The 18549-nt window shown below is 41.8% G+C and overlaps 1 protein-coding gene across 5 annotated transcripts in view; it reads left to right on the top strand.

Moving 5' to 3' along the window:
• The window catches only part of LOC107381036 (vang-like protein 1), a 93937-nt gene that overhangs the window by 37553 nt on the left and 37835 nt on the right, over positions 1-18549 (top strand). For 3 of the 5 annotated variants that reach the window (XM_070544198.1, XM_015952515.3, XM_070544199.1), the window contains exon 3: positions 5206-5332. In XM_070544198.1, coding sequence (XP_070400299.1) covers positions 5206-5332 — 127 coding nt within the window. The other 2 variants (XM_070544201.1, XM_070544200.1) reach the window with 2 other exon arrangements.

The raw sequence follows: 18549 nt of genomic DNA, 5'->3' as shown, positions 1-18549 counted from the left end.
TGGGGGGGGGGGGGGGTCCGTCCAGCTAATGTGGCTCATATGTTGCGGTTCACACATTCAGATTCAGGCAGGATGAATGAGAGGGGTGGGTTGATGTAGGGCAAAGTTCACGTAGGGCTTACAGTCACTTGGCGTGACCGTGAACCCTGGAAGTGTTGAAATAACATTTTCATTTCAATCAGATTATTTCACTCCAGATAACTATACCATGTTTATTTATAAAGCACATTTAAAAACAGCATGGCAGCTGACCAAAGTGCTGTACAGTATTAAAAAAATATATGTATATTTTAATTTAAAAAAATAAGACAGGATAAAAAATCAGATAAAATAGATTAAATAATTATTATTTTTATTTAAAAGTACATAGTAAAGTAAAACAAGGCCATGACTAAAAGCATAATAAAAAACACACTAAAAGGTTAGCCCATGTGGGCAGGGAAACACCACAGAGGACAAACACCAGGTGCCCTATCATAGATCAAAAGCTAAATGATAAAAATAAAGGATATTAAATCACAAACACTCTGATTTTGATTACAGTACGTGAGTGAAAAGGGAGCGGGAAGAAGACAACACTTGTATAGGCCCGCCCTTTTCTAAATCAGTAGAATAAAGTAATTTAATGAGCATATCATTACATTAAGTATTTGGAATTAATTCGTATTCGAGCTTTTTTTTAACTCTTCATTGCAGTTTTATTCCATAAACTGAGACACACATTTGCTTTATGGTAGTACTTTCTTTTTTTCTATCACAGTACTTAACCCTTTCGCTGTCCTTTCAGGTGACCCCTCCAGGACAGGAGGTGGGTAAACATGGTTGATAGTTTTTCCTTTGGGAAGGGTGAAGTGGTACACTCCTAAAGATAAAAATAAAAATAAAAAAGCCCCTGTGGTCCATCTGACAAAGTATCTCTGTAAATTATTTGGCAATAATCAATTTATACCTAAATTAATAACAAAATCTCTAAATATTTGACTGAATGAGCAAATTAGTAATATATTCTCTAACATGCACTTTATAAATGTTTTTTGTAGTTTAATGTGAAGAAATGTTGTTCAGGAAATTCCTGGGATGACATCATTCCCAAAAGCAAACTTTGGCCGGTAGCCCACTGGATTGGGACAAAAGGAAACTTGTTGGGAACACAATATTCAGCGAAAATACGCTAATTTATTTGGTCATAATCACACTGAATGGGTATTTATTACCAAGAAAAGTAACTTGGAGTAAATTTCATGTTCTAGTCTAGTGTCGTCATTTTTGCTTTTTGCATTGTGTCCGTCGTAGCATTCAATCAAGTCATGACTTGGTTTCATTGGTCATCAAACTCTCTCAAAGTCGTCTCACATTTTATTGCTCACTGACATCAAATAATAATAATAATACATCAAACTTATATAGCGCTTGTTTAGGACAGTCAATGCATGCACTCTCACGATCACACGCTGCCAGTGATAGTGAGCTACTTTGTAGCCACAGCCGTCCTGGGGAGGTCTGACAGAGGCGCGGCTGCCATTTGGTGCCAACGGCCCCTCTGACCACCACCAACACAGGCAAGTTGGGTGAAGTGTCTTGCCCAAGGACACAACAGCAGAATACCCCTGGCGGGAGCTGGAATCGAGCCCATGAGGCAACCCGCTCTACCTCCTGAGCTACTGCTGCCCCCTATTGTTTTATTTATGTAGCACATTTAAACACAGCATGGCAGCTGACACTGTGTAGCACAAACGTACAAACAACAACAAACCAGATCACAACAGGCAAGAACAGTTGAGCAATAAAACCACAGTACAAAACATAAATATCACCAACCAAAGGCCAAGGCATAAAAGTGGGTCTTTAGACAGGATGTAAAACAGGGAGAGATGGAGCTTGTCCAACCAAAAGAGGAAGTGAAGGGGCAGCATACATAAAAGCCTGTTCCCCCTGCAATTTATATCTCATCCGGGGTGTGGAGGACATGAGCAGACCGCAGTGTACGTCAGGGGACATAAGGGGCAAGCAACTCAGACAAGTAGGGAGGTGCAAGGTCTTTGAGCTCCTTGAACATGAAGATCAGGACCTTGCAACGCACCCTAAAGGTCACCGGAAGCTAGCAAAGAAGCTGCACCAACGCCGCAACAATCTGGCTACAACAGTTAGTGCTGGTAGGATCCTGGCAGATAGATGAGGATTTCAGTTGGGTTACTGATGCCTGTGACCACTCCGACTTAGGGGTGGGTGCAGGGTCCGAAATTAACACTCGCCACTCGCCAAATGCGAGTAAATTGCTCCATTTGGCGAGTAAATTTTTGAGCTCTACCTGCCACCTGGCGAGTAAATGTTTGCACCAAATTAGTTATGTTTAACAGTCATCTTCCACGGATTTCTGATACTCCTCCCGCCTGCATGCAACTTACACAAACGTACGTGAAACGTGAACGCCGCATCCAGCGTCATTTCCACCTATCCCATTCAATCAGTTTATCAAGTTAGCCGTTAGCTTCGTGTTAAAACTAGCGGTGAAATGTGGCGGTTTTTAACTGGAGTCAGCCAGCCTTCCAAAAGAAAACTCGTCGAACTGGAAGAAAAACCACCAGGACCAGTGGCAACCAGAAGATTTTGTGAAAAGTGGCGAACTGGAGACGGTGGAGTCGTGAGACAGCGGCTACATTATGATGGCCACGTAGCGTTGCTGCCTTTCACAGACAACTGGCCCTCGGCATTCTTCAAATATCCAAAAAAGATGCCCGTACTTCCGACGTTGTCTTCTTTGAGGGATAATAAATGTCCCGAGTGCTGCCGTCTCCTCCTGCCATTATTTCAGCTTTAGCTTAAAGAAAGTTTTGGTCGTAAACAACAAAGTGCGCATGTGCCGCCGGCAACTTCCAACAGATGATACGGTGGCTGGTAAGGGTCACCGCGCCTACACCGCAGCCACGGTAATCCACCGAGATATTTTTTTTTAAACAAGACTGTTATTATTATTGTCAACTCTTTTTTTTTACCGGGGTTTACCGCTACACCGGTTACCGTGACAACCCTAGCCCTGACACACTTTCAGATATTCTCATGGTGCAGCTGTGTTCTCCAGAGATCAAGGACTATAGGACCCAAATGAGGCTGTAATGCTTTGGCACAAAGACGGTGTCAGAAGCTGGAGGCCAGACTTCATGGACAGAGAAAACAAGGAGTCTGACTAGATTTCAATGAAAGAGTTCATAAAAACATCTCTAAAAATAAATAAATAAATAGTAAAAATGACAAAAGAGTTGTTTTCCTTATTAATTGATGTTTAATTATTTTGTCACTCTGTTTGGAATCAACATAATATAGAATTACATGCTTTAGGTAGATCTAAATCATTTAGAATTTTGGCCGGTAAAAAATATGCTTGGCCGGTAGATGAAAATCTACCGGCCAACTTGGCCGGTGAGTAAAAAATTTAATTTCGGACCCTGGGTGGGTGAAATGTCGACATTCGATCATACAGAATTAGAACTTTTGACTGTTTTATTAAAGCAAAGCTACTTTTATTTGATTTCTGGACTTTTTCCACCCAGACCGTTTTAGATGTGACACACTGTGAACCTGATCCTTTTAGCGTGTTCATAAAGGAAGTAAATGATGCTAAAGATGTTTATACTTGAATATTTTAAAGCTTTGTTCTGGTAATATGATGCCGCATGTTAGCATTGCTAGCATCTGTTTGCATAAGGTAGCAAATTTAGAGTTTGCTAATAACCTGCTGACTCATGTAATTATAAACAGCATACAACTATTGTCTGTCTCCTTGAGTTGTTCTGTGTCATGTTTACATTTTTTTCTTTTCTCCTTTACAGAAAGATATATTTGACATCAATGACGAGATCAATTTAGTCTAAAATCAAAATATATTCACTTTAGTATTATTTTCCTGAAGCTATTGAAGATATGGCACTAAATTTGATGACAAGAAATATTGGGACTTTACTCAAAACTCTTTAGCGGTAGAGTGTCCACCCTGGGATTAGGCCAGGGGTGTCAAACTCATTTTAGCTCAGGGGCCACATTGAGGGAAATCTAGTCCCAAGTGGGCCGGACCGGTAAATTAAAAGAAAACTTCAGATTGTTTTCTTTGTTTTAATACAATCAATATAAAACAAAGCTGGAGCCTGAGGACAGTGTAGTACAAGTACAACACCTGAAGTGTACTTGAAAATTAAAAAAAAAATCAATAAATAAATAAAACATTCCTTAGTGATTCAAAGAGCTTACAGATCACATGGCAAGATCAGTTCCTTGCAGCACTTAAAAGTATATTTGACTCATTTTACTTTACATCTTTTAGCTTTCACCAGCACATCAATATCAGAAGTCACATCCTGAGTGGCGGCCAACTTCAGGATGGGATTCAAGTTCTTGTGTGAGCCTTGAGCGCAGCTTTGTTTTATTTATACTCATTACAGCGAAAACTTGCTCACAATGATAAGTTTATTTTCACTCTACATTGTAAAGTATGAAAATAAAGTTTACACAACCATCTCGCGGGCCGGATTTAACCTGCTTGCGGGCCGCATCCGGCCCGCAGGCCGCATGTTTGACACCCCTGGACTAGGCGATCAGGGTTCGAATGGGGTCATACCAAAGACTTTAAAAATGGGGTCCAATGCCAGATGTTTGATCGGGGGGGTGGGACCACTAAACAGTTCCCGAGCACAGCCACTGCTGCAGCTCACCGCTCGCCACGGGGATGGGGAAAATGCGGAGATGTAGTTTCACCAATGTGTGATGATGACTGATGGGACTTTAGGAAGTTTTTGAGCCAATCTTAAGTTTTTGCTATAAAACTCCAGTAATTGATTTAAGAACAGGACCAACTCCCCCTAGTTGTTGGTTTCAGTGTCCATTTAGCCCACACCCCACCCTGTAGTTGGAATAGGGCAGGACCTTTTGGGGGCATTTTACAGACTAAAAAATAAAAATACACCTAAAATGATTGTACTCAGGTCACATCTTCAGTTTTGATGTACCTTTTGCTGCTGTATGTTCAAATATTCATTTTTAATTTGCTTATTTTGTAGTCAGTTATTTGCTGCTATTAAAACTTGGCTGTTTGTGGGGGGGTAGTCGGGACTTTCAGACCTACATCATGGCGACAACCATAAACGAGGTCATGGCTTCACTGTTCAACAACATAAGAACAACACCCAGTACTTACTACACGTGTCTGTCTTTCAGTGATCGAAGCCGAGACCGCCACAAATCCCGCAGCAAAGACAGTCGCTCCGAAAAGTCCGTCACGATAAACACGCCGCCAGCGGAGCCATTGTTGGGCGACTCGTCTGTTCGGGGTGAGCAGACTCAGGTAGGGCAGATTGCAAACGTCCAACACACAAACTTTAATCAACAAATGACTTCAGAAGCCTCTTACGTAGGAGTCCATTTACAGAATGAAAGCTCAGGTTTTACTGGAGTGTTGCTGATGTCCTCGTGAACTGCTAGAAGTTAGATAACTGGGTTTGTCCGAATTGTAAAGGATTTGGAGAGATTTATCAGTCAACTTGAGTTGGAATGGTAATAGTGTTGATGGGCCTGAGCTGAGGCAGGCCATCTGGTACATTGGAGCTAAAGCCAGGGAAGGCCGGTCCACTTTTTGAGGAGGAATACATAAACAGGGTACATAAAACTCCCTCAAGTGTTGATAGAGCTCCTCTTAATCTAGTTAGGCTGAATCAAACCGTTAACTGAATCAACTGGACCAGTCAATGGTAAGAACTGGTGCAAGGTGAGGAGGCGTTCTCAGTGGTCCCCTCCGACATGGACCAGTCCAACACCGAAGCAGCAGCTTCCTTTCAGCATAAGGCACACTTCAGATCCTTCTTTCAGGAATCATGACGACTCCGGCGACTGAAACTCCAAAATATGGATTATACAATAGATTATTTGGCAAGAGAGAGCTATATGGTAGGACATTCAGATTTTTATCATAAATTATGGCTCTTGTTTGGAAACACAACCTGTACTTTTTATTTAGTACCTACTTTTCTTTTTACAGTACCATTAAGCCAGTGTGCTGTTTTTGAAGCCCTACTGACTGATTGTGATTTGGATTGAGATAAAAGGCAGATCAAATCACACCGTGCTGGTGCACGTCGGAGTGTTAAAACCAGAAACTCAAGGTGGAGCTTGAGGAATACAAGAGTTATCAGTCAAATACCAGCGACTGTGGAAAATCAAGCAAAAACACTGTTTTGTGTCCTTGACTTTTGCGTGGTATTTAATTGGTTTCATGATCTCAGGTTCGCTTTTGGAGTCAACCCAATTAAAGTTAGTCACCACAGCTAATCAACTCTAGCAAACTCAAAATATTTAATCAACTTCTGTCTGTTTTTAAAATTATTTGGTAATATTTAATGTGGTTGAAGCTTCGAGTCATTCATCATCAAACAGTGTTTCCCCTACATAGGCGTGGCGCTGCACGGGAGAAGCACGGAGGTGAAACTGTTACCCCCTTCCCCGCTCTCACGGCAGTGAATGTACACTCCCGCATCCCCAACCACAGGCAGGGGGTGGGGGATCATCTACGATGGAGACGTGCTGTTCTTGGATCAGTTCATAGTGAATCAGATTATCAACACTGTTCCTTGTGTCTTCTTCAGCTAAAGAGGATTTCATTCCTAAATGATTCTTTGAACTGGCTGATAAAAAACGAAGACTAGCCAGCTGATGTCAGTCTCTGCTCTACTTGGTGCTTTTCTGGGAAGGTTCATCAGTCTGCATATGTCTGTCGTATTAAACCACATGACAGGATTTTCCGTCCAGCAGCCACCTTCGCTATTTCCTGTCTTCATGTTTTACTCATGCTGGTGATGCAGGGCCGGGCTCGACCTCGGTCTGAGTAATCAGAGCTGCTGATTCCTCTGAGAGCAAGGCTCAGCACAAATCCTCGTGTGCCTCTCTGTGTGTTTGTGCGTTGGTGTCTCACATATGCTCCAGGACTTGGTTTTTTTTTTCTTTGTCTGCCTGTGTCAGCCTCATCTCGGAGTCTGACTGTGCAACACTGCGCTCATTACTCCACTGCTGGGACTTAGTCAGAGCTTTGGCTGACAACGCATCGCGTTGCTTAAGGCAGGGATGTCCTGACGATCCAGCAGAGAAGTTTCCCATGGCTGTGTCTGTGATGCCTCACCGCAGGAACCGGAATAGTAAAAGGGTTGTTTTTACATGGGAACGTGTCAGAAAGCATGACAGCTAAAATAGCTTCATTATTCAGATTTGCCTGCTCTTGAGACATTTAAAGGGACTCTAAGGAAGTTAGACAGTCAAAACGTGTAGAAATAATAAATGTCTTCTTCATACATTCTCCTGCAATGCCCTGGTCCTGTAGAATGAGCCCTGGCATTTTACTGTGATTGCCTGTTTTTCTGTAAAATCACAGAAAAAGAGAGATGCTCGGGTCGAGCAGGCTGCTTCATGCGCGTTCACGCTCAGGCATCGCCCGTAGCGTTTGCTATCCGTAGCTTTAGCAGCAGAGAGAGAGGCAGTGCCACTTTGTCGCTGTTCCTAACGCCTAGCGACTATGCTAGCTACATTTCTGAGGACCCTTAGCTACTTTCTGTAGAACTTTCTTCTAGATATTTCCTGCAAATTAGCAACAAAATAGCCATTTTTGCTCTGAACCGTTTTTTGGATTGACGTTGTTCCAGCTGTCATCAAGGATATAAATGTTACAGATGGATTGTACATCATCGGCGCTTTAGCTCACCTAGTAAGATGTCTGACTCTCATGCAGGAGACCTGGGCTCGACGGGGCAGTCCGCCGTACCTCTATTGGCTCTTGACTCAAAGAAAAGCCCAAGTCTAAATAGTCCAAGTTTGATGCCAAAGTTGTTTCAAATAAACCACTGCCATCTTGGTTTTGTAAATTTATGCTCCTTTTACATTTATTTTGTTGCTTTTATCTCCTTTTTATTGCTCTTTATGCTTTTAGTGTATTTTATGTTCAACGCCTTGGGCTCCCGCAAAGGCAGTGGAAGGCGCTATGTAAATAAAGATGGTTGATTGATTGACTGATCTTTGTTGTTCTGCGCTGTCGTATCAAATCGCCCACCGAACTGATAGAGAGCTGTGATTGGCATAACACAATATTGCACAGTGGCCTCATTTATCAAGCTTGCTTACGCACAAAACAGGGTCGGAAAACTGCGTAAGCAACTTTCCATGCAAACTTTGAGATTTATGAAAGAAGACGTAGCGGAAAAATGTGCGCAACTTTAAGTTGACTAAGGACCTGGCTTACGCACATGTTGGACATGGAGAGCACCTGCAGTGCTGCTGCTGAGAAGGATACAATTATGAAATCCTGCAGCATTATCACTTGTACTGCTTCGTTTTCACACAGAACAAGACCCTCCACACGCACACACACATGCTCGCACTCACACACACACAGCCTGAAGTGCAGAATAGGGGATGTAGAATATCAGCAGGGGGACAGATTGAGACAGAACATCATGCGTCTGTGACGGTGTGTGTCCTGTCACTGTGACCCGATTGATCATGCGCCCTGGCTACTTGTACAGGGGAGATCTCCATTTTGCTGACTGGCTAGCGCGTGTGACTTTCACCCGGGAGTCTGGGGATTGAATCCCGATTGGACCATTTTCTTTATGTCCGCCACAGATCTCTCTGAAGAACTCACAACATTGACGGCTTCAGCAACGCTGTGCCACTCCGTGGATTTTCTCTTATTTGTTTTGAAAAAGCACTTCCTTTCATTTCTCCACCTCACCCACAGGTACCTCAATTTATGCTTCTGCGAAATTGAGCTTCCTTGATCTGCCTTGATCTACAGTCGCCATCGTCATTGGCGGAGCGCTGCAACAGCCGGCTTATGTATCAGCATGGATCCACAAGACACTTTGCATTGACTATTTATGGCAGTAAGTGGGCGTGGTGAGGGCGGGATGCGACTAAAATGCAGCTGAGAAACATTCTCGTTAGCCTCCAATTTATGAAGCGGAGATTGTGTGCAGCTCTTTATTCTGCTCTCCCCACCTATTCCACCTTCCTCAGGAACCACTGATTTCCCTCTTTCCTATTCTCTCTCTCAACATTTTTTTTATCACCATTGTCTCTTTTTGCTCATTTTAAATATATTTTTAAACATTTTGTAAATGCTTTTTTTATATTCTTACATTTTTTGTTTTTGTGAAGCGCCTCGTGATTTTTATCTTGAGAGGCGCTATAGAAATGACATTTTCTTCTTTCTTCTTCTTCTTCTTCTTCTGTGCGTACTCCATGTTTGATGGATCACAAACCTGCTTGGCGTAAGTACTTTTTTTTTTTGCTGAGCTTAAGTACGGTTTTCGTAAGGATTCTACGCAATGTTTGATAAATGAGACCCCAGGCCTGTAGTAGACCTTCTGAGGCCACAATGGAGCGTGGTTAGACCGCCATGCTGAGCAAAATCCTTTGTCCACAATCCTGTGCCATATAAGGGGCTGATTGGGTGGAAACCCACCGAGAATACTAAAGCAAACGTTGTAAACATCCACGTTTGTTTCATCTGGAACATCTCTAGAACTTTTCAGACCCTTAGCTTATATGTGATAGCAGTAGTTGAATATCTTTATGTACAGTGTCATAATGTGATTTTCATGTAAAAAGGCCTCTTCAAAGCAAAGTTTATGGGACATTCTTGATTTACAGTCATCAAATCCTACAAAACAGAGTCCAAGAAAGAAAAATGCCAAGGTCATAGGCAACCAAGGCTTATGATGGCTGTGGATGCTAGGCTGTACACGGAGAGCGCTATGCTTTGGACAATTCTACCACTTTAACCATCACAGCTAAGAAACTAGGGATGTGTATTGATGAAATTGTGGCGATACGATACAGGGGAGACGGTACGATATATCACATATATTGCGATACATTCTGCCAGACGATATTAGAAATTTTATTTTTTTCAGACTGAAATTATTGTAGGAAAATTCAATAAACAGTCCAAAGTGATGCGCAACATGTTTAACATGATTTATCTAAGCCATAATTGAGGGATTTACACTTCAGTAGGGAAAACAAAAGCCATTGCACACTGCTGCCTACTAGCGGCCAGCATTTGAATTGCACCAAAAGAAAATACACAAATGTTTGCATGTAAGTTCTTCCAAAAGTTCGATAAACAGCTTTTGAATATCGATATAATATCGCAGGAAAAAATGTTGCGATATATTGCCATATTGATATTTTCTTACGTCCCTATAAGAGACTGTATTCTTGGATGGAGGTGGTGTTTTTCTAGGGTAATATTAAAGAAATGCTTTAAAGCACCTAATTAAAGAGAAGATTGTTTCATCTCTGAATTCTTTAGATTTCAGTCCAATAAAGCATCTGAGATGTTGTGGAGTTTGATCCACGGAGACACCACCATACAACCTTTAAGACTATTTTGAGATCCCAATACAGGTCTTAAAAGGTCTAATGAGGGTTTTCACCTCAACAGGTGGAATTACCTTAAACTAAAGACCTGGACTCTGTTTTAAATGGGCAGTCGTGTCATGACGAATTGGGAACTGCAGACATCCAGGTCCAAAGCTAATGGGTAAAACAGCTGATATTACCTAGGTTCAATGATTAGTTTGAACAGAACTCTTTAAGTAGGTTGCTTCACTTCCCGGAACCAGTCCAGACCTCCAGGCCGAATGCTAATGTTTTGAAACTGAGACTCAAAGAGCTTCATCAGGAGCCAACACTTCAGTGTGGTACGACTCGTGTGTGGCTGGTCCACATGTGCTCCGAGCTGCGGATCGGATGTCCGTGGGAATGGAAGTGAGTATAGCAGACACATCGACTTGGTATTGATGTACCAACGCTGAGTGGTTTGTGGAACTGGGTCGGTTATGACGATGTTTGACTGAATATAGTGAGAGGTGAATCAGGGTCGCTGGAGTCGATGCAGAAGTTTAGCAGCTTATGAGGTGTTTTTCTACCAAGAGGGTGTGTTTTTCGATCAGCACTCCAAAAAGAAAAGCCTTGTATTGTTTGAATCTTGCTTATGGGATCTGTAAGTTCATGCGCTTGGGTTGTGAGAACATTGCAAACCGACAACGGGAGGAGATTTGGCTTGAAATGCGCTTGAACTTGTTTTCTTTGCATTGGATGTGTTGGATTGCGTCACCTTTACAGCTCAAGGCCAAACTAAAGGCAGTGAATTCTAGAGATGGTTGTACACCAAGTTCTTGCAAAGCTACAAAAAAGCAGACATCCCAACCATCCATTCTAGTTTCCCAAGTTAGATCAGGGTATCCTCGGATCCTTAAAAAGTCTTAAAAAGTCTTAAATTAGCTTTTCCAAATTTAAGGCCATAAAAATCCTTAAAAATGGCTTTTAATCCTTAAATACAGTTTTCAAAGGTCTTAAATTACCAAAGAGCCAATAATCACGATTCTTTTGTTTTCCTGAATTTCTAGTTAGTCTTCAGCATTTTTTGTGTATGATGTTGGCGTAAGCGGAACCGTACACATTCAGTTGGTTGTGAAAGGGGGCTATTTTTAGATGAGCACGTTAGCTGGTTAAGCTAGTGGGAGCTTGCGCCATGGGGAAGTGCAAGTTTAATGGTAACTGGATGGCTAATCCTACGTTTGCGACGTGGTTAGCACCGCTTCCAGGCAATAGCTGGAAATTATAGTTTAAATTTAATTTTAAAAATAGCTTAAATTTGGTCTAAGTGGCCTTAAAAAAGGTCTTTAAAAGTCTTAAATTTGGCTCCCTTAAACCTGCAGATACCCTGTAGAAGAGTTTGTTGTTTAAGTCAAACCTTACCAAATGACATTCCTTCACCTCTCTCCGTTTCATCATCGTCCCAACCGTCCTGCAGCCTGGTTCATTGGACCCAATTACTCAGCTGCTTTGGGGTCTCAGCTGTTTGCCAAGTAGAGCTGAACGCTGCTTTTAGAGAGTTTGGTGTGATTATTCCTCAGTAGCTTCATGACGCTGTCGTTTGGAGGTCCAAGGAAGGGTTGGCGCAGGGGTAGCCATGGCACGTTCTTGGAGGAGGAAGAGAGCTTGTGTTCATGTCTGGGATCCCTTCTTCCTGGTGAGTGTTTCCTGTCTTAGCTTCCCGGAAGACCGAATCTCATTGCTGCTCCACTCTGATCTTGCTTTTCTCTGTGGAGATGAAGATTTGATGGCGCTAACAGCTGCTGCTTGAATTCTGGCTTCTGCTCATAAGCTGCTCAGAAATATTGAGTAATGTTCTTTTCTAGTTGTTCTGTAATGAAACTTGTCTATAGATTACATTTAGTTTTTTTTCAGTAAGTCACATTTTGGGAGTTTTTTAAACTTGTCTATACAGGTGCTGGCCAGTAAATTAGAATATCATCAAAAGGTTGAAAATATTTCAGTAATTCCATTCAAAACGTGAAACTTGTACATTATATTCATGCAATGCACACAGACCAATGTATTTCCAATGTTCATTACATTTAAATTTGATATTCATAAGTGACAACTAATGAAAACTCCAAATTTGGTATCTCAAAAAATTAGAATATTCTGAAAAGGCTGAATATAGAAGACACCTGCTGCCACTCTAATCAGCTGATTTACTCAAAACACCTGCAAAGGCCTTTAAAAGGTCCCTCAGTCTTGTTTTGAAGGCACCACAATCATGGGGAAGACTTCTGACTTAACAGCTGTCCAAAAGACAATCATTGACACCTTGCACAAGGTGGGCAAGACACAAAAGGTGATTGCTAAAGAAGCTGGCTGTTCGCAGAGCTCTGTGTCCAAGCACATTAACAGACAGGCGAAGGGACGGAAAAAATGTGGTAGAAAAAAGTGTACAAGCTCTAGGGATAACCGCACCCTGCAGAGAATTGTGACGACAAACCCATTCAAAAATGTGGGGGAGATCCACAAAGAGTGGACTGCAGCTGGAGTCAGCGCTTCAAGAACCACCACGAGGAGACTCATGAAAGACATGGGATTCAGGTGTCGCATTCCGTGTGTCAAGCCACTCTTGAACATGAAACAGCGCAAGAAGCGTCTCGCCTGGGCCAAGGACAAAAAGGACTGGACTGATGCTGAGTGGTCCAAAGTTATGTTTTCTGATGAAAGCAAGTTCTGCATTTCCTTTGGAAATCAAGGACCCAGAGTCTGGAGGAAGAGCGGAGAAGCACAGAATCCACGTTGCATGAGGTCCAGTGTAAAGTTTCCACCGTCAGTGATGGTGTGGGGTGCCATGTCATCTGCCGGTGTTGGCCCACTCTGTTTCCTGAGGTCCAGGGTCAATGCAGCCGTCTACCAGGAAGTTTTAGAGCACTTCATGCTTCCTGCTGCTGACCAACTTTATGGGGATGCAGACTTCACCTTTCAACAGGACTTGGCACCTGCACACAGTGCCAAAACCACCAGCACCTGGTTCAAGGACCATGGTATCCCTGTCCTTGATTGGCCAGCAAACTCGCCTGACCTTAACCCCATAGAAAATCTATGGGGTATTGTGAAGCGGAGGATGCAATACGCTAGACCCAACAATGCAGAGGAGCTGAAGACGACTATCAGAGCAACCTGGGCTCTCATAACACCTGAGCAGTGCCACAGACTGATCGAGTCCATGCCACGCCGCATTACTGCAGTTATTGAGGCAAAAGGAGCCCCGACTAAGTATTGAGTGCTATACATGCACATTCTTTTCATGTTCATTCTTTTCAGTTGGCCAACATTAGAGAAACAAACATTTTTTCATTGGCCTTTAGAATATTCTAATTTTCTGAGATACCAGATTTGATGTTTTCATTGGTTGTCACCTATAAATATCAAAATTAAACGTAATAAACATCGGAAATACATTGGTCTGTGTGCATTGCATGAATATAATGTACAAGTTTCACGTTTTGAATGGAATTACTGAAATATTTTCAACCTTTTGATGATATTCTAATTTACTGGCCAGCACCTGTAATTGTTGTTTTGCTACACAGAAGAAATGTCTCATTTCATTATGCTAGTTTTTGCTTCTGCACTGACTAATTAGACCTCATCATCGGTACAAATTTGCTCATCAGGAAATCTTTCTTTTTATCAATGAATATTAATAAAAATGCCATAGTCAATGTGCCTGACCATTTTCTGGTGGCTTTCCCAAATAAAACCATTGACTGTTATTTGCTTAAACTGATTAAGGGGAATATGCTTTTATTTTGAAAAACTCCACCTTCCATCAGTTAAAATGTTGACTGTTTTGAACCTTTTGTATTAGATTTCTAAAACAAACAAATTAAAAGCCTTCATAAGTGTAACTGGATATAAACCCCTCAACCTTTCACTGGGTTTTAATTTTATTTTGAAATAAACCGATATTGAATTATAATATTTAAGATCAGGTTGAAAAAAAGATCAAAGTGTTTGTTTCAGGTTTTTTGTCTTTTAAAGTATGTTTATGTGGTAATGCTACAATTAATATCTTACCAGTGAGCCTTTGAACAACCTCAGCTAGGCAAAACAGAGATTAATGTTGAAAAGACCTGAAGAGCCAGCAGCTAGTCACAGTAGAAGCAGTAAGCCATAATAAAACAACTACAGGTTCTAACATTTTCAGAACTCTTTTCTGAACATTCATTCTTCCATCAGTTTCAAACACATCGGTTGTTTTGGCCAAAATATTTTGACGTTCTGGAAGTAAGTGCCCAAAGCTTCACCGGAAGTGCTAAAGGTAGCTGCTGTTACCGCTATCTGTGCTTGCACGTAATCTTAGATGGACCTTTTTCTAACAGAGAGCTTCAAAAATCATTTTAATTTATAAACGAATAAATTAAATGCTTTAGTCAAACGCTAAAATCAAACCCAGAGAAAAGAAAGATCTGGCTTTTTTTCTTCTTCTTATCCCTGAATTCACCATTGCTAAGAGCTAATTTATGTTCATTCATGTTAGAAATAACAAAAATAATTCAGATTTTAAAAAAAGTATTCTAGTAATTATAACTCTCGGAGATAAATTGGCCTTTGGCAAAATCGGTATCGGCAGGTCGGGTCAGTTTAAAAAAAATAGGTCTTTGATATCGGCCCTTAAAATCTGAAGACGTAAACACGACCTGGTGTTTAGACCCTGCTGCTTACTTTCTACATGCACACGTACTTAAACACACATGAGGTCATGCCAGTGGCAGCTTGGTGACATCACAGTGCTCACTGGGTCAGAAGCAATGGATGGAGAGTGGTGCTGATGGAGCAGACGAGCAGAGAGGGAAGGAGGATTCCTCGAAGGCTTTTAGGAGTTTAAAAACCAAGGATTTGCTCACTAAATTCAGATTTATAGTAATTCTGCCCCTCTGGTCATCATCTTCATCAATCCTTTCATCCCTCCCTCCAGCTCCAGTCGCTGTCAGGTCCGTCCCATGTGACTGGCTGCCCTCTCCCTCCTTTGCCAACTCCCTTTCTTCCTTCAGTGCTCCCTCGCTTCACGTCTTCCTTCATAAAACCCCTCTCATTGTGTGCCAAGTGAGCGTGCAGTTCCATACAAAGCCTCCCGGGGCATGATGGGAGACATTTCTATATAAAGCGAGGGACCAGAGTGTGGATAAGGAGAAACGTGAAGTCACGCAGTCAAATGGACACACCAGGATGGATCAGGAGAAGGAAAGAAGCAGCGTACCGCTGACGTGACGCATGTGTGAGCCAGACTGAGGTCAAGTTAAGAAGGTGGGCACATTTTGTGGATGCAGAAATGATGGAGGTAAGGGGCCAAGTTCCGCGTGTGCTGGAGGATGTAGATGAGATAACGGTCATCACCACCATAGATGAAGACTCTAATACCAACTCCCCTCCACTGACCAGCTGTGGACCTGGATCTAAAACTAGTCAGGTAAGAGTTAACGGGCTACCTGACTCACCAGAACTAACGCCGCAGAGACTGTGTCTGTCTGATAATTCTTCAGAGACCACAGATGTCTGTTTTTTATGCTCAGAGATGATCTAATGCCTAATACAATCATTTGCATGAGCTAGGGCGTACACTCGGGCATAAACAGGACTCAACCCATGTGTGTGTTTTTGAAATGAGTTGTTTGTGAATACAGGGGATTTAATATTTGTTTTTCTACCAGACTTTTAGCACATAATTTCATCACAATCTGCTTTGCAGGCATGCTTTTATTTAGTATTTCCTTCCAAATGACATGTACTTCCTCACTTGTCGTGCTCATATGGTGTTCAGAAAAGTAAGCACATCAGCGGTGAATGACATGTCAAAAATCTTCTCTTTTTTTTTTTGTTTGTTTGTTTGTTTGTTTCAACTCACCCATGATCTGTGGTAGCACGGGACATTTCTCCATAGAAAATGCTTCAGCGTATATTCGCCTCCTGGTTGGACATTACTTTCTCTGAATCACAGCAGATCCATGTTGAATCATCACTAAACGGATCACCTCTGCCACCTGCTGATGCAAGCTAGTTTCTGCTTGCTCCTTAAAATTAGGGATGTACAATATATTGACATTAATATTGGTATTGGCGGATGTTAGTCTTTTTTTAACATATCGGTATTGGTCCGATAAATAAAACTGGGCCGATATTAACAACCGATATTTTTTCCATCTCGTCTCCGTTTGTTTATCTGTTTCCGGGAAAGGGGGGGGGGGGGGGGGTGTGAACAGTGATTGTAATCATCTCAGAACCGTAAATGTGTGTGTTGTGTATACATAATAATGTAAATCCAGCCTTAATAATTTTCATTCTATACAAAATCTGCTGATTTTAGAAGCATTAATGCCTGTATATCGGTATCGGCAAATATCTGTTATCGGCCATAACGGTGATCTCAATATCGGTATCGACACAAAATTTTTATATCGGTGCCTCACTAGTTAAAATATGAACTCCGGACAATTTAGATACAAAAAGAAAGGAAGTGGCTTTTCAGGCTAAACCTATTGATGATAAATTTCTGTTAGATTTCATTCCAAATATGCTTCACAATTGCTATGATGTTGACATCATCATAAAGCATGTAAAAAAATTGGGACATATGAAGTATTATATAATATTTCTATAGGAAGCTTTGTATGTGCATTTTTTGTGCTCAAACACCAGAAACGTTAGAAAATGAAAAGGTTATATAATTATTGACGAAGATTGGCTTTTAAACCACTAATCTGACAGAGCAGCTGTGGTTCGTAGTGAAGTAGATTCCAGGTTGGGGTAGTTCCTCATACTGGGAAGTTGGGGTTAAGATGCCTGCAAAATCTGGATTGGACTTGTTTCCTACATATCAAACTAGTTCAGATTGAGGTAGAGCACCTTTGAACTCTGGATTAACAGGTTGGGCTCTTCCAATTTCATTTGCGTTTATTCTAGAACCCAACATTTTGTTTGAGACCAGTTGCATCAGTTTTATCAGCGTTAGTAGTTTCATGTAAATGGTTTATTGCTGTGTTTTGTTGAGAAAATCCACTGGAAGCCAAAGACTATTTTTGTTGTTGCCTTAAGATCTCCATAACTGTTCGTCCTCTGTTATCCTTCCTCACTTTCCTTTCATGTTCTGACAGGTTTTTGGCAGTCTTACCCATTGTCCACACCATGTTTAAAAGGTTGTGAAGAGCTCTTTGGGAATGCTTGTTGCTGTTACTGTTTTGCCACAAACACACACACCCCTTGCCTTGTCTCCCAGGAGGGAGTGGAGTGCACTTGTTCTTTCAAGAGCGGGTCAAGTGTGCCTCAGAGTCCTTCTCCACCCACGTATCAATTTTAAAAACTGCAACATTAGTAGGCGTTGCCTGGTGGACCGAGAGGGCGGAGCCACGGCAGTGACGAAGACGATGGGTAACGAGACGATGCTAGCTCCCTTCACTCTGAGCAGTTATTACAAGTGGAGGACGTTTCGCCCCCTCCTTACCCAGACACTTGAGAAGAAAGGAACCAAGTCAATTTGGAGGAGACAAGCGGACACGAGCCTTATTGTTTTGAGCTTGTGAGTTGCCTGAAACTACCGGAACCGACCCAACAGAACCAGCTCTGAACGGTAAGTAGCCGTTAGCCATAGCATTAGATTAGCTGCAGGGTTTGGCTCCACGGCCCTAGAGAGCTAGTATTCAGCATGTTTTAGAGATGTATCTGCTTCAACACACCTGGTTTTAATCAGCAACAAGTAGCTGAGCTGCTTAACAGCTAATCTAACCCGCTAAAGCAGGAAAACCACTGAAACGTGCTGGATAGCAGCTCTCCAAGAGCCCTGGGCTCAAGTTACAGTCTGCTGCATAGAAAGTTATGAAAATACCCCATGAGAAAATTATTCTGTAATGTGTTCAGCCCACTAAAACTGCCCTGATTTCATTATTTATTTACTGATACCAGCTGCTCTCTTGGTCGTAGGTGATCCTCTGGTGTCTGCAGCCGGTCGTCTCCTGCTGGTGTCGTCAGGATCAGGAGCTTCCAGAAGAATGTGCCTTTCAATGACTCTTTCCCCCTTATTTGTTATATTAATTAAATAAATCTCAATTGATATATTTCCTGTTTTTGTTCATGTCCATGAATACTTAAACATGCTTGAAATTAAAAGGAGCTTTTAACAGTGAGGTGCTA

Source organism: Nothobranchius furzeri, chromosome 14 (assembly GCF_043380555.1).
Source record: "Nothobranchius furzeri strain GRZ-AD chromosome 14, NfurGRZ-RIMD1, whole genome shotgun sequence".
Classification (NCBI taxonomy): domain Eukaryota; kingdom Metazoa; phylum Chordata; class Actinopteri; order Cyprinodontiformes; family Nothobranchiidae; genus Nothobranchius; species Nothobranchius furzeri.
The sequence above is the reverse complement of the archived record's forward strand: the minus strand, read 5'-3'. Positions and strand labels throughout refer to the sequence as shown.